The sequence below is a fragment of the Oryzias latipes genome, chromosome 24, assembly GCF_053564925.1.
Source record: "Oryzias latipes strain Hd-rR chromosome 24, Olatipes_Hd-rR_3.1".
Taxonomy (NCBI): Eukaryota; Metazoa; Chordata; class Actinopteri; order Beloniformes; family Adrianichthyidae; genus Oryzias; species Oryzias latipes.
In genome coordinates, this window is record NC_136260.1 from 2153938 (window position 1) to 2170969 (window position 17032).

The 17032-nt window shown below is 44.3% G+C and overlaps 1 protein-coding gene across 4 annotated transcripts; it reads right to left on the reverse strand.

The window, feature by feature from the left end:
• Positions 1 to 1194: 1194 nt before the first annotated feature.
• cep43 (centrosomal protein 43) lies at positions 1195 to 16683 on the reverse strand. Of its 4 annotated transcripts, none has more exons than XM_011492110.4 (16): positions 16518 to 16683; positions 14611 to 14664; positions 14485 to 14539; positions 11567 to 11655; positions 11044 to 11166; positions 10717 to 10773; positions 10579 to 10649; positions 4773 to 4822; positions 4627 to 4688; positions 3571 to 3740; positions 3181 to 3234; positions 2300 to 2394; positions 2181 to 2231; positions 2071 to 2104; positions 1908 to 1995; positions 1195 to 1840 (listed from the first exon to the last, which is right to left on the reverse strand). In XM_011492110.4, exons 1-16 carry the CDS (start codon positions 16599 to 16601, stop codon positions 1760 to 1762), a joined length of 1218 nt encoding a protein of 405 aa, XP_011490412.1. In that variant the 5' UTR covers positions 16602 to 16683; the 3' UTR covers positions 1195 to 1759. The 4 variants fall into 4 exon arrangements, with proteins under 4 accessions (XP_011490412.1, XP_020570282.1, XP_011490413.1 ...); XM_020714623.3 differs by having other exon boundaries at positions 10717 to 10770; positions 16518 to 16678; XM_011492111.4 differs by lacking the exon at positions 3181 to 3234.
• Positions 16684 to 17032: the final 349 nt, after the last annotated feature.

A 17032-nucleotide genomic window follows, 5' to 3' on the forward strand; every position in this document is an offset into this window, starting at 1 on the left:
CAACATAAACAGACGTGCCTCTCAGCCTGCCCCCCCTCCCCCCCGAAGATTTCATGTGACATTAAGATAAAGGCTGTCGGGTACACTAGGTTTACTCATATAAAGAGCTGGGCCTTAATGTCATAAGGCCCCCTCCCTACCGAAAAGCAGCCACACTTCTACAGGTGGAAGGTGTTTTCCTCCAGCTTTGCAGAAATGGAGGATCTTCATGCATGATCTTGTTTTCATGGGGCGTTTCCGCTGCGGTTTGCAGACTTTTCTTAGTGAAAGATGTTTATCAGATCTTCTCTTCCTTTTTCTGATGTTCCCATTCAGACACTGAGGAAGAGCAGCTCGTCTTCAGTTTCTGTCCCCTGTGGTTTGTGAAAATGACATTCTGTGTCATTTTCTGTTGTTGGAGCCAAAGAGGATGGGGGCTCCTTCAACAGCCGTCTGTGAAACCTGCAGCATGAGTGCAGATTCCCCTCAATAATGAATAACCGAGCATTTCAATCAGAGCTTAGGTCCTCCTTTTGATAAACGGAATAACTTTCTCACAGACGCAAATGCATGGGATCGGACCCCGTCTGCTGCCTTCAGGAGGGATTTCTGCATGACCACAACATTTCAGAACAGCTGTCACAGGTGTCTGGGAAGCACGGTGGCCCTCGAGGCCTGAATTCAACCAAACACACCTGATCCAGGTAATCAGCAGCAGATAAGGCGGAGTTTTCATGATTCTTGATCCAGGACAGCTCTTCTTGATTCTTTCAACTCTTTCATGCAATTTTCCATTTCTCCCCATCAACAATCGTGCCTCAAATGCACCTTTAGTAGCTTTGTCATTTATGCACAGATTGTCATACATGTACAACTGCTCCAAACCAGTTTTCCCTTGTGGGATGAATAAAGAACATCAATCTAATCTAATTGAAAAGATTTGGTGAAGTGGACCCTGAGCTCAGTGTGAGCCGCTCCCTCCTGGATCAAACCTGGAAGGCTCCTCCACTGAGGCGAAAACTGTTGCAAAACTGGACTCCTGAGAAGCATCAAGTGAGGAAGAAGGAACTTCTGTCCTTTAGCTTTCTCCTCTCAAGCAAACGGTTGTAGAATCAGAACCTGAAGCTGCTTTTTAAGTCAACTTGTTTGAAAAGGAGAAGCAGACTCCTGTGAGCTGAGAAGCTCAGCATCATCAGACAAACTCCAGAGAAAAACTTTCAGTCAGAGATTTAATCAGCAGGTAAGAAACAGGACAGAGAAAGAACCGAGCTGGACGGACCTGTGCGGCAGCGGCCGGACTCTCGATGTGCAGGACTCGGTGGGGTGGTCTGGATGAGCAGGAGCTGCTGGTGCTGAGGTGCTCTGATCAGTCTGACAGCAGTTCAGAGGCGAACAAATGAAACTCAACTCTGCCTTCCTCTTTCAGCTGCAGTGTGCACGCTCACGTGCACACTGCAGCTTCTCTACATCACAGATGGAGAGCATCTCTTTCTGCAGGGATTGAGCAGCCTCAGAACCAGAACCACCACAAAAGAGCAGCTTCAGGAAGGTGAAAGCTGGAGAGCAGAAGTCTCATGTGAGATCAGATCAGTCCCACCAGGTCAGCATGAACATACATGTGCAGTGTGGAAAGGGAGGCATGAGGAGAGGACAGCAGCTTTTCAGATCTGTAGAAGTGGATATGACTGATTGACCGCTGCAGATCCTGGTCAGGAGACGCTCCCTCGTCAGGCCAGCAGCACAGGCCTTTACTGCAAAGGCAGAGGCCACACCGACACCCTCACGACACGTCCTCCATGAAATCAGCGGCGTCAGCCTGGCTGAGCTGCGACACGCTCACGTCCAGCGTAGTTTCTTCAAGCTGCAACAACACAGCATTTTAAAGCAGCTCAGGGCGGAGCCCCCCCCCCAGAAGATCCCAGCCTCACCTTGTCGCTGCTGTCAGGGCCCTCAATGGAAACTTCCTGAATCTCCTCATCGATGCTTTGCTCACTCTTGGAGAGCTCGGAGCGATGGCTGCAACAGAGGAAGAGTGCGGTTCATGGCGATGAAGGTGTTCCAGCAGGAGCCCCCTCAGCCCTGCCCTCATACCTGTGGAAGTCATCGTCATACTCGAAGTCCTCGTCTGTGGAGAAAAGACCAGCGCGTTAGTCGTCTTCAGCAGCTGATGTCTCTTCCTCCTGTCGTGATGTCCACTATACCTGTTCTGTCACTGGGGGCCCTGAAGCTCCCGTCCCTGGAGTCTGAGGCTCCTGCAGGACAGACCACACTTTACAAACAGGCCTGCTGCACATGCAACAATGATGCAAACCCCACCCACCCTTTCTGCTGCCAGCCCCTCCTCTTCCTCCTGGCCTTAGAGCCCCAGACAGCGACTCTGCATGACTCCCCCTGGTCTCAGCGGGGCCCGTCCACCTGCAGCACCAACACAGCATCTTGACTGAAGGATGGCTGAGCGTGGAAATAACCTCCAGAGAGAACGTGGAAGCAGGTGGGGGCTGGGGGGCTGCTTTCCACCACGCTTTAGTGCTGATTCCTACTATTAGTCAACACTATGACAGTAGTGATACAAACAACACACCTAATAAAGAAGAAAGTCTCTTTATCTTTGTCAGCAGAAGTAAAAAGCAAAAACATCTGATTTTTTCTTAATAAAACATTCATATACAACCTTAGCTCAGTTGGTAAGGTGGGAAGCTACCATGCAGGAAACCAGGGTTCGATTCCCGGAGGGGAATGAGCAATGGTACTGGGGGTAACTACCATATCAATGGCGAGCAGTTAACATCACCCAGTGAGGGTCCTTAGGCAAGACCCTTAACGCTACTGCCTCCCGGGCACGGTTTCGGCTGCAGCTCACCGCTTCCCAAGGGGATGGGTCAAATGCGGAGAAAGAATTTCCCTTCGTGGGATGAAATACAGTGCAAAAAAAACCCAAATGGTTTTGGTCCGTTTTGTTCTACACAAACTCAGGTCAAAGAAAGAGAAAGAGAAAGTATACGATGTCTTTATTCTTCTGATGCACAGAGACAGAAAACAGCCTCTGCAGCTGCCCCCCCCCCCCCAACCCAGACGAGCTTCAACTGGGCTTCAAAGAGCAGCGCAGCACTGAGCCAGCATTTTTTAGGCGCCTCACATGACTCAGAAAACTGTCTGTTTTCCTGCTGTAGTGCCGTTTCAGCATGATGGTTTGATACTCACTGCTGTGACTGGGTCTTTTCTGGAAAGTCCTTCTCTCCAGCTGAAGATGTTGGACTTCAGAGACAGAGTGGGAAACCAACAAAGATTTAGGTCAATGTTCTCACCAAAACCTGAAGTCCTCACGCACTGTGGAATCTGAACCCTGCAGGGACGTACCGGGTCTGAGCCCGAGTTCTGGGTCTGCTGTGTCAAACCTGCTTCTCTTCGGGGCCTGCTTCTAATCATTGGTCAAAGTTTTGATGGCATGAATCTACTAATACTACCTTTATGTCCAAATATAATATCTGGAGGATCTTCTAATGAACCCATCAGCATTCAGGTTTAGTATCTGGATCTCCCAGATTTAAAACAAGAAGCCTCTCCACTTCAAACAAAAGCAAAGCTTCTCACCAGCCATACGTCTTCTGAGGCTTCGGAAGAGGATCGTCGAAGAACGAGTCCTCTTCTTCAAGATTTACCACTGCATTCAAGTCCAGGTCTAAGTGCTCCTGCTTCTGGTTGGGGGAGGTTGTTAGCTGCTGAAGATCTTCATTGTCTGCAGGGAACACCGGCACGCCGTCCTGAGACGAAAACTCAGCGTCAGGTCAACCGTCCAGCTGCTACCAACTTATGCAGCCAAGGCCGGAGGAGGAATTAGGGTTAATATATGGTAACATTGGTGAAAAATAGGTAACTTGTGGAAAAAAAACATAACTCCTGAGGGAAAATCTACAGTCTCTGAGGAAAAAAGACGCAACTATGGTGGGGACAACATGTGTGAACTTCTTAACTTATTGGAAAAAAAAACAGGTACCTTCCTTTGGAATAAAATGAACTGTGAAAAAGAAGATTCTTTTATGTAACAAAAGAAACCTTTTTGAGAAAAGACAAAAGTTGTAATGTAACTTCTGTGTGAAAATAGTGACTTATGTAAAAAGTAACCTCTGTGAGAAAAAGGTGAATGATTATGTAGAGACCTGTGCAAAAGCAGCACAGAGTATATAGTTCAGAAGAAACAGTCTTAGCAAAAGTGCATCACGTTGAAACCACGGGTTCTATCTATCTGGATCAGGTGTGTTTGCACTTGTTGAGGGTGATCAGGTGTGTGTGCTGTGGAGTCAGCAGAGGTGAACTACTGTCATTTCACTGAAACATGAGTATATCTTCAGTTTACTAGGAGTGCAGAGATAACATGCTCTATTACTCTGAATGGATATGAGCCAACAATGACAGAACAGCTAAGAATCCATCCTCACAAACAGTATACCCTGATCTCCATGTTACAAACATACGCAGCTCAGGCTCAAGCGTTCTGCTGGCAGCAGCTTTTCCTCATGATCATCATCATGTCTAACAGCTGATCCTCAGACAGCGTTTGCAAAGTGATTCGGAGGAGCACTTGCACTTCAGGAAGACCTGCTGAGGCGTACTGATGAACAGTGAAGCCATCAGAGAAAGGATGCTCACCGCATGACTACAGCGAGGGAGGAGACGCTTGAACAACAGCAGGAAGAACTGGAAGTCCATCTCTGCATACAAACAAAGTCTTTATCGTTGCACAGCAGGGCTTTATTTGTTGAGAACTTCATGATGAAGATGATGGTGATACTTGCCCTGGTCTGCTGCCTGAAGCTCATTGGCGAAGAACTTCTCCAAGTCGTGCCTGCAATGCAGTGTCTGAAATTAAGCTTCTGGACTTTCCTGACCTGCTGGAGTATTTTATGATTACAATATAATGACCCCACCATTTAAATAACAAGAACTGACAAGTTTTCAGTTGGTTTATACCTAGATTATCACCAAAAACTAAAAAACACACAGAAATGACTAACACACCTTTTATATTATAGTTGCTGCTGTATTAGGAAAAAATGTTAAAAAAGAATGTGCACTTTGGAGAAAATACCATTTACATTTTGATTCTACTTTATTGTACAAGATTGGGAGATGTTACACACGAACAGTTCAAAAGAATAATCACGTTAAAATAGAATATGGTCTTTTGTTCAGAGTAAAGGAACTCTAGTTCACAGGTTCACTGACGTTTATTGGACAGCAATTGGGAATCCCTCTAGGACCTTGAAGGCACTTTATATGGTTCCTTTTGCTCAAAAAGCTTGAAGTTGTGACTGTATTTTTTAAGTTGGGATATTAGAAAATAAAAATAAAGGGACAGTTAAATAAAAAGAGCAGCACTTCAAATTTTGGATGACCAGTTTGGAGCAGCGCATGTCTGACCTCGAGGACAGGTCTCCACAGAGTGCGCAGAGTATGGAGTCGGTGGAGAAAGCTCTCAAGAAAGCACTGGAAAGGCTGAACAACTACGAGAACCAAAGCCGCCACCAAAATGTTAGAATCATTGGGCTTAAAGACAGCGCTGAGGGGAATGATTCAGTTACATTCTTCCAGGAATGGATCCCTAAAGTTTTGGGAAGTGGATCAAGATTGAGATAGCCCTCCATCCTTTGAGCAGGCGAGATGGTAAAGGCAGCACACAAACCGTCCTGGTGAGGCTACACAACTATACCAACAAATAGAAGTTTCTGGAAGAAAAACAGGTAAACTGCAAATGATAGAGAAATATCCCACGGCTTCACCGTCACTTTGTGTGCTTGGTGACATGAGTGCCATCGATATAGAAGGAGGATTATTATCTATCATTTTCATAACTCTTTGTATTGCTAAAAAAACAATTTTACTAAAATGGAAAAACAAGAAAAATATAAATAGAAGTCAATACAGACTGCTTGGAAAAAATGTCAGCCCAAAGTTCAACAAGTAACTGAAAGAATTCAGTCTCTCTGGTCTCCCGTAGCTAACTCCATGACTGGGGGTGGTGGTGCCTGGGCCTCATTGCTCCTTGTCTGTCTGCTGTGGTTAGGGGTGGGGGTTGGGGCCTTCCGGTGCCCGGTGGGGGGCAGTGGGGACTCCATTAGTTGGGGGGTCGGGTCCGGTGCCTGGGTGGGGCGGGCTGGTGTGCTGTGCGGTCTTCCGGGCTCTGGTGTTGGGGGGTGTGTGGTTGGGGGGGTTGAGTGGTGGTCTGGCTTGGCTTGGGGGGGTGGTATTTTTGCCTGTACTGGGGGGGGCTGCCTAGGGGAGGGTCCACTATCGGTACGGGACCTTGGTGGTTTGACGGGTTGGGTCTCCACCCCCCCCGCAGATAGAGGGTTGGCCAAATTCCCTTCAAATGTGGAAACTTTGATTTCTAAGATTATCACCTTAAGATTAAGATGTTATCTAAGTGGAAAAGTTTATGTTTTCAAGACATTGGAAAAGTGGGATAGTTTGAAAATGATTAAGTCATACGAATTAAATCATGATGGGGCGGCCATGGTGCAGTGGTAGAGTGGTTGACCTCTGATCAGAATATTACATGTTTGGTTCCTGCCATGCACACCTATGTGTCTTTGGGAAAGACACTGAACCACATTGCTCCTGGTGGTTATAGGTTTGGCGCCAGTGTTCGATTGCGGTGTGTGTGCGCATCGGTGAATGGTACTATAACTATAAAGGGCTTTGGGCCTTCAAGGAAGGTAGTAAAGCGCTACACAAGTATCCGGTATTTACCATTTGCCATGTCGGCATCCCTGTATCAAGGAAGTGGAGATATTAAACACATATGATTGGTTAGACTAATGATGAATTGGCTAAGACAGTTTAATTGTTGAAAACGAGAGCTTTAGGACAACTTTTGAGAGTTTATTAAAAAAACATTGGCTTCCCTCTCTCTGCAGGTGGTTTCTTACCCAAGCTCATGTCCTCTACCACATGCCTGTGAGCTTGAAGGTCCTGCACAAATTCTTTGTTGTTACTAGCACTCCAGTTTTGTCAAACAAGATAGAGGTTTTTCCAAGTAACTGCTGAAGACACTTCTCCAGTTTGGGGTATACCCTTCGAGGGTGGTTTTCCCCAATCTTACCAAGTTTCCTATAAGCGTCCATGTTGCGGAGAAACAGGTGATTGGTCGGTAGTTGGATAGGACTGCACTCTTTAAGGGATCCTTCTGGATTAAAACCGTTTGCTCATTCATTAGCCATTCGAGGTGAGTCCCATCTCTTAGAATTTGTGGTTCCAGGTGCTCATGGAGTGCAGTGAGTTTCTTCAGCCAGTAGGCATGTATCATGTCAGGGCCTGGTGCTGACCAGTTCTTTATACCTTTGGGTCTTTCTTGGATGTCTGTCACTGTAAAGGTTGCTGGATTCTGTTCAGGGAGGTTGCTATGTTCTTTTCTCAGAGAGACCAGCCATTGGGCATTGCTGTTATGTGCTGCCTCTTTCTCCCACATACTTTTCCAGTACTGTTCAGTTTCCAGCCTTGGTGGATCTGTTCTGCTGTTATTACCCTGCCACTAAGCGAACACTTTCACAGGTTGTTTATTATTGGCTCTTGTGTACCTCTTAAGGCGGCTGGTCATGGCCAGGAGTCTCTGTTTTGCATTTTCCAGTGCTTCAAGTATGGGCATCTGGCTGTGTTCCTTGGGCACTTGCTTTTTCATCGTTCCTCCCTGTGCTTCAGTCAGTTGACTAATTATATCTCCAAGCTGCCTTTATTTTTGCATTCAACTGTTGCTTTCATGCTAGGTTTGTTTTCTCCTATGTTTACCCTTGTAGCCAAGCATCTCCAGGATCACTGCTGCTGTAGTGTATCCCTGAAAAGAGTCAGAGCTCTGTTCTTCCCCTCTGGTCACTGGCGGGAGTGTCTCCAGAATTCTAAAATACTACATCTCCCAGCAACCCCAGCATGCAATTTCTGGATGCTGCACACCTGACTCTCATTTGCCAATCAATCACATGACACTTAAATGCTTTACTGAGCCTCACTCAGTGCAAAGTATTTTTTGTGCCACTCTAGCTGAATTACCGACCTGATCATTTGATTTGCTAACCCTGTTTTGTCTCGACTCCGTTTGCCTGCCCCAACTCTCGTCTGGATCCTGACTATTCTCGTTGTTTCTCTGATGCTCCCATGCTTGTTGTTAACCTCTGCCTGCCTAACCCTGATTTAATTTTATGTACTTTTAGATGAGCTAATAAACCTGCTGCAACTGGAACCAGCCGTCTGCCTGTTCAGAGGCTGGTTCAGAGGGTGGAGGGTTGCCGGTTCAATATGAGATCCACGGGAGGTCTTCAACAAACCGCGTGCCACACAGCTCCCTCCACACCAGTCCTACGACTGAGCCATCAACCTCCTTCCCGAAGCTATGCCCACCAGAAGATGGGTGTTCCTGCTTTCCTAGCCTGAGTCGGAAACTATCATACACCCGAGAGAAGTTGGCAAAGGGCTTCATCCACATACCCAGCCTCAGCGGGCTTCTTCTTTGTTAAGAATAAAGATGGCGGTCTGATGTAACTGATGTGGGGATGTAACTATTCATCATTCATTTTCTATTCCGTTTTGTCCCTTTCAGGGTCACGGGGCTGCCGGAGCCTATCCCGGCCACTTGTGAACGATGGGGTGTAACTAGTAACTATAATTACTTTTTTAAAGTAAAAAACCCAACACTAGAGCCAGATGCAGAAAACCAGTACTGGAACATAACAAAGGCTCCTAAATGCTTCACAGTAGGGACAGTGTTCTTATCCTGATATTCTTTATTTTTCCGTCTGTGAACAAAGAGCTGATGTGCAAAATGTTAAATTTTTGTTTTATCTGTCTATAGGACATTCTTCCAGTAATGTCCAATAGACATGTAATTTGGCAAATTCAAGTCTGGCATATTTATGATCCATTTTCAACAAAGGTGTCCTCCTTGGTCGTCTCCCATTAAGTGCACTTAAGCTGAAGCAACAACAGATGGCGGGATCTGACAATGATGTAACTTGAGACTGAAGTTCCCTTTTGGTGTCTTTTGTAGTTTTCTGGACTCCTGTTACCATTTGCGAGCAATACGAGAAGCACCCCCCCCACCCGGCAAATTCTGTTAATCCACATCCATGTAGCGTTTGGCTGATGAAGCAGCGACACATGACAATATTTAACAGGATCCAGACAGAACTGGAGGTTAAACCTGTTGGACTTGGTGTTGTTAGACACTGATGCTATGATGCTTTGTTATGAGTAGTTCTATGTGTCACCAGTATGCAAACACTGACTGGTTTAATGTCAGACAATATTTTACCTACCCAGACTTTTAAAAGTGGCAAATAAATATAACAAAATAAATTAACAGGACCATTAATTAAAAAACAGCATTTTATAAATATGATAACAGACATGAATTCACTTTGTATGCAGCTTAATTAGCAGTGTCTTTGTAACATTACAAAGAGATGTTGTGCTGACCCCCCCCCCCATTGATCAGAATTCAATACAGGAGATACTTAGAAAATAATCTTTTTAAAAAGTTGTTATTGCTGCATCGTGTTTTAATTATGTAGTGACTTCCTCTTTTTGCATTGAATATATTATCATTTTAGATAGAAAACTGTACTGAATGAAGATCTACCTGGTAAGGATTTTATTCTTGGCAAGCACTAAAAATGGTGAACCCTCCCAGATGGAGATTACCGGTATGTGTGTCATTTCCTTGATGGAAAATTGACATCTCGACAAGAAGTAAAAGTAGACATTTTCAACAAATGTTGGATCTCTACACCTAAAGTTTTGTTTTACCAAAAAAGAAAAAAAAAGAAAAGGAATTTGTTTGCCTCTTTGTTTTTGTTGTTCAGTGTAAATAAAATGACAGGAAAACACAATAAAAATAAAGCTAAAGAACAAAACAAAACATATTTTATAAAATAACGGCTACGGTTTTTCTTTGTAAAATAATGTAATAATTAGGCCAGTAACAAATCTGCTTGGCCAGTAGATTTTTTAATCTACCGTCTACTCTGCAAAGGATGCTCAAGCGAGCGGTAGCTCACAAAACATCTGCTGCATTGACACAAACATGATCACAGCTTCTATTTATGTCAGAGGCAATTTCCAAAAGAGATGTTAAAAAAAGTTTTTGTTAAATGTATTCTGTCATTTGCAATCTTTGTTAAAGAAAGTATAAGGAAGGAGAGAAAATCGATAAAAATCAGAAATCAAATATGGTATGAAAAATATGGGAGCTTTTATTTTATGGCCATATATCCCAGCCCTGCTTTCCAGATGGTTCTGTGACTTGTGGTTCTTGAGATCTCAAAACTACTGGGAGCAGCGTCGATCACTGCGCTGTTGAGGCATTAACTGCATTGTTTTCAGTGGAAAAAAGAGCTTTGGAGTGTTATAGCAGTGATAAAATACAACTCAGCTTTTAAGCTATGTATTTTTGAATCCTGACATTTGTACTGGCATATCTTATATTGTATATTTTTAACAAGCTGCAGGACAGACTTTGGACAAGCGGTTTGTGGGCAGCGTCTTTTCTTATGAAGCTCTTTTGGACCCAAGGGGATGACAACAAACCTCACATAAGTAGAAAAAGATACTTACTGATTCAAACTCGGGAGCAGATCTGTGAAAATGCTCTTCAAATCTCGCCTTTGCAGCAGGCCACTCTGATTCTGCACACAGGAACAATTCTGAAGGTCTGTCAACAGCTCACAGGCTGAAGGAAATCGCTGCACTCACCTTGTAAAGGTCAAAGGTCTTCTGAACATTTTGGAGTTGGTTCTGGGAGAGTTCCTGCTAGAAGAAAAGCGGCAGTGACTAAAACGGACAGAGCTTTCCACAGCTTACATTTTCAAACGCTATTGTTTAAAAAAGGAATATTAGTACATTATTGTCATATGTTATATATGTCATATTGTTATATGTCATTATCCTACTTTTCAGTTCCTGCTTAGAATATGGATATTTAATTTGTCCATCTGGTAAAGAGCTTTAGTAAAGGGCTGGAACATTTGAGTGCAGACCAAGAACAGTTCTGGTTCTGATTGTAGTTGGCAGCTGCCTTACCTGTTGGGGGGGGCGTGGTGCAGTTCTGAGGAGCTCCAGCAGCAACGGAGAGCTCTTGTCCACCTCAGAGTCCCGAAGACCCAGCTCTCTGCAGACCACCTCCCTGCTGTCCACACCGTTTGGCTACAGCAAAACACACAGGCAGGCATCGTATGTGCATGCACACACACACACACACACACACGTCTACAACTTACTTTATGTGTTTACATTCAACCCGTGGTTTCATAACTGTATGGCTAATTTGTGTTATCCTCTCCCCAGTTAAACCTGTGTCTGTGTGCTTCTTTTCTCAATGAAAGCTGCAGGGGTGTGGCATACATTTTTATTTTACCTGCACAGTTATGCAAAAAGGGTCACATGCACAGTTTTCAGATGATCAAACAATCTGAACATTTAACTGTGAAATGTTCTTCTGCAGAAGACCCGAATGTTTCACTGCAACACTGCTTAGCTTTGTGTCACAGTCATCCAAACATAAAAATGGAGATGCTGCAGTTGCAGAACACACTCAGAAACTCACAGAGTTGATCTCTGGCAGGAACACCGCCAGGCTGAAATCCAAGCTGAAGACCTGCAGGAAGTCCACGATGAAAGCCACTGCCAGGCGACCTACAAAGACACGAGGCCGCATTGAGAAAGGGGCTCAGACATTCTCCACATGGAAACATAAGATGAGATTTGACTACAAAAAAAGGAGCATTAAAACAGGTCACGACATGATGTTTGCAAGCACCAGGTCACCCACAAACACCACACGAGTCATGCACAGGTCTGCTCTAAAAACATCTCATCATCGCGCCACTTTTCAGTTAACATGGGAGAAAAAAGTTTAAAAATACAGATCTTTCTATTTTTGTTGAGAAAAATGATGTGAGACGCAATGTCAGCCTCGTCTGTCTAGCGGCAAAACCACTGGTACTGATAAACTGGTTCCATGAAATAATCAACACTTCACTTTCAACAACATTCAAGGGTAGCAATTGGTTTGCGAATTTCCTCTGTAACCTCCATATCACATCTCTTACTTGCTGAGTTTGTGGTGACGGTCGGTTGATCTGTAGAAGAGGTTTTATTTACAAAATTCACATAAATGTTTGTGGTCTTGGGCTCTAAACACAACAGCCCTGGCGAAAGACGCCGATGGCGAACTTTTTACAAATGAAGAAAACTGCCTTAAGCGCTGGAAAGACCACTTTAGCCGCCTCCTGCAGCACAGCATTGACTCAACCGCCTACATCAGCCCAGAGGCTCCAAACAGTGCTGCCCTCAGTGGTGTTTGTAGGGTTCAGATCTTATTACACCCCAAGAAGTCAGAGCTGCTCTAAGACATCTTAAGAACGGGAAAGCTCCCGGTTTTTGTGCCATAACCACTGAGATGTTTAAGTCAGGTGTAGACGGCATGATCGAGTGGCTAACCCACATCTTTAATAAGGTGTGGAGTCAGAGAGGTTACCAAAGGACTGGACTAGAGGGGTCATTCTGCCCCTCTGGAAAGGCAAGGGTTATCTTATCTGCAACAACCACAGAGGCATAACACTTCTCTGCATTCCTGGCAAGCTCTTCACCAGGATCTTGCTCAACCGTGCTCTCCCAGCCATCAGAAGCAGCCGACGTCCCCAGCAGGCTGGCTTTATGCCCAACCACTCCACAACAGACCACATCTCTGCCGTCCCTTTACTCATAGAGAAGACCTATGAATTCCCTAAAGATCGCCATCTCTACATTGAGATCTAAAGGCTGCATTTGACACCGTCTGCCATACCTCACTGTGGAATATCCTAAAGACCCTTGGGGCACCACCCAAGATTGTTTCTCCGTTTAGTCTGCTCTACAGCAACGCAGAAAGCTGTGTCTGTGTAAATGGCAAAGACAGATTGGTTTCCCATCTCCAGTAGCGTTCGCCAGGGCTGTGTGGCAGCTCCTGATCTTTTTAACTGCATCATAGATCAGCTGATGTCCCGGGTTTGTGAACAAGTCCCTGAAGTGTCTCCTGGCAAATACCATTTGACTGACCTGGAGTATGCCGACGACACCATCCTGCTCAGCACATCCCTTAGTCAGCTAAAAAAACGGTCCAGGAATTTACAGTGAAGAAGCAAAGTATGGTCTCCAGGTGAACTGGACAAAAAACAAATTCATGCAAGTTGGTCAAATGCATAAATTATTCGATTCGTTAAATACTTCAAGCTGCCATAAGATTGTTTTAGCACATTTAAGGTTTACCATTTACTGTGATTTTTGCCGACTTTTGCAGTATGGATATTGCACAGCTTGAGATCGCGATAACGATACATTTGCGATTTATTGTGCAGACCTAGCCCAGACCCATGCCTCTCATAGAGCCTGTGAAGAGCTTTGCATACCTGGGATCCATAGTGACAGCTATCAGTGACCTAAAACCAGATATCACCCGCAGAAGGGCACTGGCAGCATCAGCTCTGCATTCTCTAAACAAAAAATCACTGTGGCGTCATCAAAACATAACGCGCAAGACAAAGCTCCAGATCTACAACTTAGCTGTACTCTCCATCCTGCTTTATGGTTCGGAGACGTGGGCTTTAAATAAAAGCTTAGCCACAAGAATAGATGGCTTCGACAGCCGGGCTCTCAGGACCATTGAGAACATCAAGTGGCCCAAACGCGTCTCTAACCTACCAGCCCCAAGCCTCCTGCCTTGTTGCGCAATGCCGCAGCAGGTGGTTCGGCCACGTCTTCAGTTTACCCTCTTACCATCCGACGCAAGCCATTTTGCTGTTTAATCCAGGGGCTGCGGGCTGGAAATGACCTCAAGGCAAACCCCGTCCTTGGTGGACAGACGTCATTGTAGGAGATGTTAAACCTCATGGGGTTGATATGAAGGATACTGAAGGATACTTCTTGCAGAAGACCGGAAAATATGGAAAACCCTTGTTTTTTTGGTCGGCTCTATGCCGACACCAGAGGAGGGATGAGTCTTTAAATATTTTTCCATAATGTTCAATCTGGTTTTTCATTCACTTTAAGATGATCCTGATTTGACTCTAAAGACCAGAGCTGGACCCGGTGAGTAGCTGCTAGGGGGAGAGAGGAGACAACGGGCAGCAGCAGAGAGGCATGGCCATTCCCCGCCCCTCTTTCACATCAGTAACCTACTCTCTCTCTGCCTCAGTGTGATGAATGATTAGCCAGTTTTTTTTTAATCAGATCAGGTTTTTGATCGTGTGCTCCTCTGATTATGACAGATTATTTGGGCTACCAGAGGCTCGACATTATTAAACGACGGCACTGAGGACAACAAACTTTTTTCCCCCTCCTAAACTGTTGTACCTTTCACAATAATCAAAGTGGGTTTATGTGACCCTGCTCTATCCAACTTTTTCATGATGAGTTCATACTGATTCCATTCCTCTTGTTGGCTTAGAGCAGCCAGCACTCAGAGCCCACAGCATCAAAACTCACCGTCTCTGCTGTTCAGACACTTCTTTAGGCTTTCATTGACGAGCGGGACTTTGTTCTGAAGACGAAAAGGAAAAGCAGGTGAGAGAGGAGCCAAGAGTGGAGAGTCCACTCAGGACCAAGGCCCACCTCCAGTCTATCTTGGTCCTCCATGGCCAGAAACACTGCAGCCCTCATCTCCGCCTGCAGGAGCAAAGACAAGCAGCAGCATGAGAGCCGCCCTTCATCTCCAATCCATCAACATTCCTTTTGACAGTTCTTTAAATTCAAAGTGCAGCTTCAGTTCTAACCAAATGTTTGAAACAAAGTCAGTACAGCAGAAGGAGGAGGGGCAATAAAGTCATTCAGTATCTATCTATCCATCCATTTAATTTTTAACCTGACACACGGTAACATTTATGACAGATTTTTTGATGGTGAGGTGGCCAGGTCCTGCAGTAGCAAAGCATCCCAAAACTATGACACTTCCACCTCTGTGCTGCACAGTTGTTATAAGGATCTTTTCTTTGAATGCTGTACTTGGTTGAAGCTGAGCAGGTCTTCTCTTCATCACTTAGTCTCATCTGTCCAAAGAACATTTTTCCAGCAGGCATGGACTATGTCTGCATTCTCTCACTTCTCCCTAACCCTAAATGATTACAAAGTGCAGGACCATCCAGTATCTAGATTTTGATGCAATTCAGAGTCACTTTTTTCTTTTTTAAAACAACACCTATAACATCAGTTTGCAGAAGTAAAAACCTAATAGATTTGAATATTTAACAAAGACAACGTATGAATCCATACGTTAAATTTACATAACCTTTTTCAAATGACAAACTGTGCAAACACAACGCATTGTGGTCTGTGACAAGAACAGGCCGACGGCTGGATCCAAGTGCAGCAGCTTTATTAGCTCAGCTAAAAGTCCACAAAGCTAAATCAGGGTCAAGCAGGCAGGAGTTGATAACAGGCATAAGATCATCAGTGGAGAGACAGGGTGGTCAAAATCTAGGCGAGGGTCGGGGCAGGCGGCAGGCAAACAGAGTCAGGGTCAGAAGACATAAGATCAAGTCCAGATATAACGCACAGTAATGAAGGCAGGAACTATACTTTGCACTGAGCTTCACTCAGTGCGGAGCTTAAGTTTGCTGTGGTTGATTGAATGAATAAGAGTCAGGTGTGCAGCATCCAGGAAGACTCCTGACAGTGGTCTATTTTTGCCATCCTTGTTAACATAGATGAACACTAGTTCTTTGCAGAAATTTGTGGGAAATTTCCAGAGCAGTGGATTTTGGAATTTTAGGCTTTGTCCAAATTCCTTCAATACGCACTATATAGTGTGTTCACCATTCTGATGTGCTGTCCAAATCTACTATTCCAAAATCAAGTGCCTAAGAAATTTCCCAGAAATCTCTGAACAAAACCAGTGTCCATTCGATGCTCACTAGATTGGCAAATAAAGACCACAATACATTGCGCTTGAACAATTTTTGCGAAAAAATTGCATTTAAATGTATTTTTTTAATAAACCATCAACGTTTTCATTTTCAGAACTCAGTGGATTCATAAATGATCGTCGCAAAACACTCCTATCAATGAGATTTTTACTTCGCTGTTTGAAAAAAAAAGAAGAAGAAGTAATTAGATAAGTTAAGACTTTATCCCACGATGGGGAAATTATTTTGTCTGCAGCAGCAAAAAAAGACTTAATAAATAGCAAAAGTAAAATTCAAGCAGAAGTAAAGTGACCTTCAGGTTTAACAGTAAATGATTATGAAAATCTTTTATATTAACATAGCGAGCATCATGGTGTCCAAACTGCTTTTAAATTTCAGGGCACTAGATGGCCTTGTATGGAGAGAAATTAGACTCAGTCGGATTTGTGCGTGCGTAATTCTTGATTTGTGCGTAAATTAGGATTTGTGTGTATGCATATTCTTCTTGCTTTGTGCATGCGTAAATTAGGATTTGTGCATAAAGCCAACGTAACGTTCAGCCCGGCAGAGAGCGCTGACGAACCAGACAACCGTTCTGTTTGGATTTGATCCGCGCACCTTCATCTTGTTCAGGACTCCACTATTCTCCAAGTTCTGGATCACCAGGTCCCGCAATTCCGTGTCATCTTCCGCAGCAGACATGTTCACCTGAAGCTATGCTAACAGAAAACCGCAGGTGTGTGTGTGTGTCTCTTCTTCCTCCTTTTCTTCTTCTTCTCCTTCTGCGTTAAACTAAGAGCGCCCCCTGTCGCCCTGGAGGAGCTGGAGCCTCCAGACACCGTCAAGTTGATCTCTCATTTAGGGGGTAATGAGTTCATGCTAAAATGTGATTTTTGACTACAGAAATCTTTCTGTTAAACTTGTACTTATCATCAGGAAACTCATATTTAAACACAACTCTCCCATATGTAACTGTTGGTAGATTTTATGGGATAACAAATCAATATTTTACAAAAATTGGATTGATAACGGTATTTGGTCATTATCACACATCATGAATTATAATGGAAACATTATTTAATTTAAAAGTGTTTCCTGTAAGTTTAAATTAAATTATAGAAAAACAATATAAC

What these genes read in the sequence shown, in the direction of transcription:
- cep43 (XM_011492110.4), bottom strand. Translation starts at nt 16,601, where the DNA reads ATGTCTGCTGCGGAAGATGACACGGAATTGCGGGACCTGGTGATCCAG. An exon ending in CTGCTCCCGAGTTTGAATCA is followed by an intron (nt 4,823 to 10,578) that starts GTAAGTATCTTT and finishes ACTGCATTGCAG; the next exon opens with GCACGACTTGGAGAAGTTCT. An exon ending in GGCCCCCAGTGACAGAACAG is followed by an intron (nt 2,105 to 2,180) that starts GTATAGTGGACA and finishes TTTTCTCCACAG; the next exon opens with ACGAGGACTTCGAGTATGAC.